The sequence below is a fragment of the Amphimedon queenslandica genome, unplaced genomic scaffold (genome assembly GCF_000090795.2).
Source record: "Amphimedon queenslandica unplaced genomic scaffold, v1.1 AMPQUscaffold_13394, whole genome shotgun sequence".
In the NCBI taxonomy this organism is placed as follows: Eukaryota; Metazoa; Porifera; class Demospongiae; order Haplosclerida; family Niphatidae; genus Amphimedon; species Amphimedon queenslandica.
In genome coordinates, this window is record NW_003546370.1 from 159,820 (window position 1) to 168,135 (window position 8,316).

Sequence of the window (8,316 nt, forward strand, 5' to 3'; positions counted from 1 at the left end):
AAACGCACAATTTAATTCTGCAAAGCATTAAAAGTAATGAATGTATCAACAGTACATGTTTACACCAGTAAAATTAAATTCCACAAACATTAAAAATAGCTATATTCGTACAAAATCGCAAAATATAATTCCCACAAACTTTTCCAGCTATACGGTATAAAGGAATGGATTTAGCTGCAGCTATGCCTCTTGTGATGTCACGTTTAGCCACCCCCACCAACAGGAAGTAAACTGGCAGGAAGGAAAAATGGGCATTCTTGAAGGCTCAAATCTCAGTGAATAATTTTTTTCAGACAATGGGAGTTGGAACACATCATTTGTATGGTCAGGTAATCATATTAAGCCAATAAAAAATACCTCAAAAATCCATTGAACTTACCCTTTAAGGTATTGGTTTGAATAGCAGAAGGAGTGAGTGCCTTGAGGTATTTCTGAAGATAAATTTTATAATAGTTATTTTAAGTGGGAAATGATCTCATACATGTACATGTACTGATATAAATGTACATATTCTCTTTCCCCTTCTTCTTTCTATCACAGACGAACTGCACAAATTTCATCAATGAATGAACTACATACAGTAACATGCCATGTAAGTAAAACATGTTTATTCATTTATTTATTTATTGTGTTTGTTTATTTTTGTTTACTATTTACAGGACATTATAGAAGAGAGCAGACATAAATTAAGTCTATACAAAGATAATCATTTAAATGGCTCCGTAGTGACACTACTCCATTCATTAGATTCTTCTACTCGTCTCTGTAAAGCAAGCTGTGATAAAGCTACCAAACTGAAAGAGAGTGGAGGAGATGGAGAGAGATACATGATGACAGGATTGAGCATAAATCAAGACAGCGATGAATACAAGAGACTAGCTAAAAGTTTAATTGAACTAAGATACACAGCAGGAAACACTGCAGGTGGTCAAAAGAGTAAAAGTCTGTCAACTTTGAATATTCACAACAGATCACCCCATCATTTACTCCTGAACAATGAGAAAGGGGGCCCTGTGGAAAATAATTTATTTAACGTAGGACATAAAAGCTCTGAGTCAACTAGCTGTTTGTACTTACATGCAAGCAGTCATGAACACACTCTTCACCATGGTAATGACACTCTCCCTGTGGGAAGCCATACAAGAAGTATTCATGAGAATGACAAGGAAGATAATGAGAGAAATGACTTGCCACAGGTTTGGCAGCAAGGGACTAGAGCCAAGGCCAAACTGACCACAAACAACAATGATGGAGAGACAGCCATTGAAACAGAGTACATAGCCCATGGAGAGATTAGTATGAATGGTGAAAATGTGATAGTACCTGTCAGTCTAGGACCTGATTATGAAGGCACTTTTAGTGATAATAATATTAATAATAACACTGATTTGAAATCACATGCTCACCTCATTCAGCTCAAATCAGTTTCTTTCTGTGAGTCGGGTTACCTTGAAACTCCACCCCACTTCTTACTTGTCTCAAAACATGAAGTCCATGGATTCCAATACTAGCCTCTGCCATTTTGATGATATCTTTGAGGAGTACGATAAGACAGGAGGAGGAGCTAAGGGGTGTGGCTTGTCATTTGCTAGTGATTGTTACCTTCATGAATGGCCACCTTGAAAAACAAAGAACTAATAATAGTAATAATAATAATAATAAAACTTATATTGACTTACCTCATATTGATGCACACACAGCATGTCTTTATGGCTCCTTTTGTAAACATAGCAACTGAACTGTCTTTAATTTAAAATGATCATTTTCTTGAGTTTAATCAAGCAATACATTGACATTATACAATATTGTATAGTACATGTGTAATGACTCAATTCAAAACAATTTATTATTCAAAAGGTAGAAGAGATCATCAGTAAGAGAGAGACACACAAAATTGTATTCCAAAAAAGGATATATATAAAGAGTATATAATTATGATAATAATTGAGCATGAATGATTGATCAGTATAAATGAATAATTATTAAAGTAATGCATTACATTCGAAGAGCCTGTTTTGAGCAATGAGATAATTATAGGGGGCAAATCTATCAGGGAGCCTACGAGTTGTTCTTATAGCCGGTGTGGGTGGAGTTACTGCCGGTAAAGGGTTAAGGTCATTAAAACTATGCTTAATCTGAACTGTGGGTTGATTTAAATATTTTTTAACACAGTCCACCTACTCTCCCACTTAGGACTTGTAGAAAATCCAATTGTAATCAAAGCAGCTTAACATTTCATAGCAGCATAAATTACATGTACATTAATTAATTTTAAAAGTAAATTTTGCCGAAATTTGGTGTTCTACATATATGTTTTGTATAGTACTTTTTTGCCTAATTATTGAGCTACATGTACATTTGTAATGTACACTTTACTATAAAATTGCAAAAAATCCAATTTTGATTTGAATTAGCTCACACAACATTCATGTATAATAGATTGTAAGTACTGTACTTGCTGTCAGGTGTGTGTATATCCATCAGAAAATGAAAAAAAGAGAATTTTGTTCATGTCATTTTCAACCATATTTGATAAAATACCCTGTATAATAAAAATTCATAATAATTTCAATTTTGATCAAAATATTTTGTCATATTGTACTTATTTATTATTTTCTTTTTAAACAAATAATTAGAATTGGTTCAATTGGACGTGCTCATTCTCAAGTTAACTCTGATAATCTTTCTGAGCTAGTGAAAGATGCCACCTCCATGCAAGAAATTAAGGAAATCTACCAGCAAAAAGTAAAATTAATTATTAATAATTCTCTTAATTAATAATGATTAAAATTTGTAGTTCAAGCTTTCTACAGAGCCATAAGATCATTAGAAAATGAAATACAAAATATATCACAGTGTTGATCACCCTCTCTGTACTAATAGACTGTTTGATTATTGTATAGTCGATATAGCCTCTGAGATTCGCCTTCCCCCCTCTCTTGCTCCTACTGAGACTAGCATCTGGTATTGTACTTGTTGGAGACCATTACCAGCTGCCACCTTTAGTGAGATCACCAGTGGCCAAGTGAGGATTATACACATACATGTACTTGAATATAATGTCATTGTATTTTTTGAGAGAAAGGTTATAAGGAAAGTCTTTTTAAACGATTTTCATCAGCTCATCCAATGTCCCTGACTTCTCTCACACACCAGCATAGAATGAATTGGTACTTTCTAATTGCCAGCATTTTGATATTATTTTCTGTCTTATAATTAAAGATATTATGGAATTGTCCAACCGTCTCATTTATGACAATTTGCTTTGTTGTGCTTCTGAAGACATTGCCAGGGCAACCATGTCAACATCAGGATGGAGTTTTTTGGAAATTAAATCAGATTGGCTGGCGCATGCTATTGACCCGAATAATAATGTTGTGTTTCTAAATACAGACAAAGTAACACGTGCATGTAAATTAAAATAAGTTAATAGTGTCTCATTCTTTCTTGCAGCTTGGTACTGCATTAGAAGAAAATACATCTGATCACATGTGCAATACGTTTGAAGTTAAAGCAGTTGTGAACATCATCACGACTTTAGTACAGGTACATAATAATCATGTGGTTGTATGTATAGTAATCCATTCATTTTAAAAGTGCATAATCTTTCAATTTTATATTATTTGCACCTTTCCCTATTACTTTAGTTAGGGATAAGCCCCTCTGATATACTAGCAATTACACAGTACAAGAGTCAAGAAAGACTCATGAATAAATGGCTGCAGAAGCCCGAGGCAAATTTACAGACCTCATAGTTCCAGTATACCAAGGATTAAGGATTGGGCTGTGGAGGTGCTGACTATTGACAAATGCCAGGGAAGGGATAAGAGTTGTGTGTTGGTGTCATTTGTTAGGAGCAACACATCAGGAAAGGTAATTTTGCTATGTATTATTATTGCAATTGCATGTACATGTAGTATAAATTACAAAAACCTCCAGTACCGTATAGGTGGTATATTTCTCAGGGAAAATATTTAATGAAAATCACCTTTCAACCTATTTACAAGCAACAATTTTGCATTTTTTCTTCTTATGATAAAAAAATAATTGTCATAAATAAAAATTCTTAAATTGCGAAATTAAATCCCAGGGAAATATATACCCCCCCCCCCTATACCAAGAGTACATAATGTTATGAACTCTTGCTTATACGGTATGAAAAACTGATAGTTCTAGTTCATTAACAGTCATTATGAGCAGATGTTTCAGGAGCTTTATACTTGCTACTAATCAATGGTATTGTTTTAATTATAGGTTGGTCAGCTTCTTGACTGGAAGAGGGTCAATGTGGCCATGACTAGAGCAAAACACAAGCTGATATTCATTGGGTCTTATAGCACCCTCTCTCACTCACCTCACATGTTGAAAGTGATAAGCATCATGAGTCAACGCAAATGGATGGTTGATATAGGTACATTGTGACCTATTCTTGTACTCATTACACTAACTCAATTTTGGACACTCATTATTATTATTATTATTATTATTATTATTATTTGGAATTTTCTATTTTGCATTTTCTTTCTCTGTCAAAAAATTAACAGTAATGGCATGCATAAGCTTTTAGATTGTGCTTTGCTGTGCATGCAGTTGATGCTTTCTTTACATTGTTTTGGTGGAGGCTGCACTTATTCTCACTTGACCAATGGAAAGTAGATGGATACCATTTGGAATGAAAATGGAACCAAGTGGATTCCAAACAGTAATCTGGCCTATAAAAAGATACACTACTTCGTGAGTCTACAATGTTATTTATCTACAACTATGTTGCTGATAATTATTTTGATAGCTGTTCTTGTAATTGTCAAACATAAAGAGACATTGAAAGTTACTGCTGTTAAGAAAGTTTTGTAACTAATTCCTACTTTACTCTTGTTATTATTAGTATTGAAATCAACATGTGAAACATTGTGACTAGCTGTTTTGTAAAGCCCAACATACACAGGGCAACATATTGAATGCAACATTGGAGCAACATGTTGTATTCAACATGTTGCCTCGTGTATGATAGCAAATTTGTTGCATGCAACATCCAAGCAACATGTTGCTTCAAGTTGAAAAATTTCAACTTCAAGCAACATGTTGCTTCAAAACATCAAAGGTAACTAGGCAACACATAAGGAATGCAATAATAACTTCAGCCTTTTATTCATAATAATAATTATTATAAAAATAACAAGCAACATGTTTCCCCTTTTGTTCAACAGTGTGCAACATGTTGAATACGACATGTTGCTTGATGTTGCGTTCAACATGTTGCCCTGTGTATGTTGGGCTTCACACTTAGTGGGACAATATTATGGTGGAAGGGTTAGATTGTTTGTTTTACTGTTTCTGTTACTCTTATTGCCTTCCAGGCCTGGTGGAAGATACTAACTGGCCATTTGGCTATCCCAAATAATACATGTGAGTGGTGTTGAACGGGGAGAATGCTGATGATTTATTTTATTTGTACAAGGACCAAGAGCACATTTGATAAGACATAATATGTACTATCTAAAGTTAAAACAAACAAGTCACTTCTAGTTAGTGGTGTATAGCATACTTCAAACCACCAAGGTACATGTATATCTTTATTCTTGTGTATCTATGTATCAATACACAGCTCTGCTTCAAAATCAAAACTATTGTCATCCAGAAATGTTTGAGGGAAAAGTGCCAAGTTTATTTTAAAAATTAGCAAAAAGCTTGTTAGTGAATTTAGTAATAATCATCGACCAAATAAGCGCCTGATTATGGTATGAATACCTTGGTGTACTTACAAGTATGCATGGGTATACTTAGAATCTATAGTAACAGTGTACTCTAATAATTTCTTCTATTTTCCCTTTTGATCAACTTTTAAAATAGAATTTAGACCAATGGCAGAGTTCCCTGATATTTTAGAGTTTCGTTCTTAAGAGTTACTGCGGATCACTTCAAAATATACATAATTTTGAAACTAATCCAGCAGATCACGCAACACTTATTACTATAGAGAAAGACTCTTATATTCTTAGGTAACTAGGTCTTTTTGATTATGTCACATTGAATATTTTATTTTAGATTGTGAAGGAAATTTTAGGCTATTGGCAAGATGGCAGTCATCCTTTTCGAGTTAGTTCTTTGGTAAAGTCATTTCGTAAAATATTTATTCACAGTAGGTTGTAAGTCACTGCACAATCCCCAGACAAGTTTTCAGACTGGTTTTGAGACTCATCATACTTCCAGTATACCAAGAAACAAGAATTGGGCTGTGGAAATGCTGACTATTGACAATTGCTAGGGACAGTATAGGAGTTGTTTGCTGGTGTCAGTGTTAGGAGCAACAAACCTGCAGTGTAAAACACTAAGAGTGTTTGTTCCTAGTAGTCATGAATCATAATGAGCAGATGTAGAAACTCTATACATGTACATGCATGTATACTTGTTACAAATCAATGGTATTGTTTTCATTACAGGTTGGTCAGCTTCTTAACTGGGAGAAGATCAATGTGGCCATGACTAGAGCCCGCAAACACAAGCTGATATTTATTGGGTCTTGTGGTATCCTCTCCGGTCACTAAAATTGATCAATCTCATCAATGAACACAAATGGATGGTTGATTTGTAGATAGACTTTTGATTTTAAAATTAAATTTTTTTAGAAATATGAAATGAGTGGTGATCATGCTTTACTCTCTCTCCGAACTTTCATGGCTGCATCTTATAGATCTATGCATGCAGTTGTGCTGCTCTTTTTCAGCATTGCTCTATCCAACTGCAGGAACATGTCAGTCACTTTTTACCGAGTTCATGTGTTGTTGAGCTGCAGTTTTAATTTAAAGGCATCCTTTGAGCATAGAGTACTATCTAAAAATGCTGAGTCAAGTTTTTAATAAGAAGGCGTGGTTTCAGGGTCTATTGTTAGTAGTCTACGGACATAACCAAGACAATACGGAGGCAGACGAGAAGCCTTACAATCACTCGCACGTGGGGAATGGCTGAAGTCTGTGGTTTGCTCTGGTCTGTGACTGTGTCTAGTCTCTCGTAGAGTGTTTTTAGTCTACAGTACTGTCTGTTCTGAAAGTGAAACTCGTTGTCATGGGCAAGTCGTCTAAAGATAAGAGGGACGTGTATTATCGGCTGGCCAAGGAGAAAGGGTACAGGGCACGGAGTGCATTCAAGCTCCTTCACATTAATGAGGAATTTGATTTATTTAAAGGTTAGTTTGCCAGTACTTTGTAGATTCTTATATACCACGCACTTGAATATAGCCTGTATTAATATTTACAATTGTGTGATTGTTATTAGAAGATACACTAGTCTCGTCGCCCCGCCCCTTCGCTTTCTGAGGAAGGGTCTGGGGACACTCAAGGCTTTTTTGTTGCATTGCGCTGGAATGTTGGCGCACCAATCAGATTGCTCCAAACACATGGTACAACCTCAAACTTGTTAATATCACATGATATAATTTTAATAAAATGGCCTCTAGAAGAAAGGTAGAATTTAAAGGAGCTTCATGAGGTCTGAGGTTCAAAGAGAAGTCAAGAAGGAACAGAAATGGGTCTCACAAAGCCTGTTATCGATATTTAGGATAATTTTTGTGCCTGCTGACAGGATTCAGTGCTAAATAAAATGTCAATCACTACTTTGGCTCAGTACTGTATTATGTCCTCTGGAAAATAAGTTCTGGAGCAGAAAAACTCTTCCTTCGTCCCCTGGTCAATGACTAAAGCTAGTGAGTTTGCCTCTTGATGAACAACAAGTTAAGAAATGGTCAGTTCACTTATGATTGTTATCTAATAATTATGTGCAGTATTATAGGAGTACATACTGTTATGGAACTTGGGGAACTACTTCTACCTCATCTGCAAATGATGTCTCTGACAGCCATGGCTTTTATAGCATTCATTATCTGATTATACAATTTTAGTCAATTTTGCATTATTAAACATACTGTTTTGATCTGATAACAAAATGCATTTAATAAGTAGAAGAAGAATGAAGAAAAACAAAAAAATTAATGATAAAAACTGATTTGAAATGAGTTTTAGCTATGATTCCTTCTTAATACTTCTGGTAGCCATGTTCTGGAGGGTGTGTCTATCACGTGAAATTAACACGTGGATGCATCCGGTCATACGATCAGCTGCACTAATTACATTCCAGCGTGCAACAAAAAAGCCTTGAGTGTCCCCAGACCCTTCCTCAGAAAGCGAAGGGGCGGGGCGACGAGACTAAAGATACACATACCAACAGATATGATAGTTATAAATAGAATATTATGGTCATAACAAACATGGATGGTTGAAGACGAGAATGCACGGAAAAGTATAGAGCTTTGAGAGGACCTTG

At 35.1% G+C, this 8,316-nt stretch overlaps 1 protein-coding gene and 3 long non-coding RNA genes across 8 annotated transcripts in view; all 4 read left to right on the forward strand.

Moving 5' to 3' along the window:
• Window positions 1–1,803, forward strand: part of LOC109582266 (uncharacterized) — a 5,099-nt gene extending 3,296 nt beyond the window's left edge. Inside the window, exons 5-6 of the mRNA XM_019996916.1 lie at window positions 541–592; window positions 660–1,803. Of these exons, the coding sequence (XP_019852475.1) occupies window positions 541–592; window positions 660–1,511 (904 nt within the window). The 3' untranslated portion in view covers window positions 1,512–1,803. The remainder of the gene's footprint in view (window positions 1–540; window positions 593–659) is intronic.
• Window positions 1,804–2,705: 902 nt separating this feature from the next.
• Window positions 2,706–4,561, forward strand: LOC109582267 (uncharacterized). 3 transcript variants are annotated; one of them, XR_002184999.1, is made up of 7 exons: window positions 2,706–2,745; window positions 2,798–3,025; window positions 3,080–3,170; window positions 3,223–3,398; window positions 3,454–3,546; window positions 3,648–3,873; window positions 4,255–4,561. It is a non-coding gene; the product is annotated as an uncharacterized LOC109582267 (long non-coding RNA). The 3 variants fall into 3 exon arrangements; XR_002185000.1 differs by having other exon boundaries at window positions 3,086–3,170; window positions 4,255–4,560; XR_002184998.1 differs by having other exon boundaries at window positions 2,798–3,170; window positions 4,255–4,560.
• Window positions 4,562–5,307: 746 nt separating this feature from the next.
• On the forward strand, window positions 5,308–6,591 carry LOC109582245 (uncharacterized). 3 transcript variants are annotated; one of them, XR_002184982.1, is made up of 4 exons: window positions 5,308–5,559; window positions 5,606–5,999; window positions 6,046–6,096; window positions 6,141–6,591. It is a non-coding gene; the product is annotated as an uncharacterized LOC109582245 (long non-coding RNA). The 3 variants fall into 3 exon arrangements; XR_002184981.1 differs by having other exon boundaries at window positions 5,308–5,999; XR_002184983.1 differs by having other exon boundaries at window positions 5,308–5,999; window positions 6,144–6,591.
• A 352-nt stretch (window positions 6,592–6,943) lies between these two features.
• On the forward strand, window positions 6,944–7,954 carry LOC109582244 (uncharacterized). The gene is made up of 2 exons (XR_002184980.1): window positions 6,944–7,737; window positions 7,786–7,954. It is a non-coding gene; the product is annotated as an uncharacterized LOC109582244 (long non-coding RNA).
• Window positions 7,955–8,316: the final 362 nt, after the last annotated feature.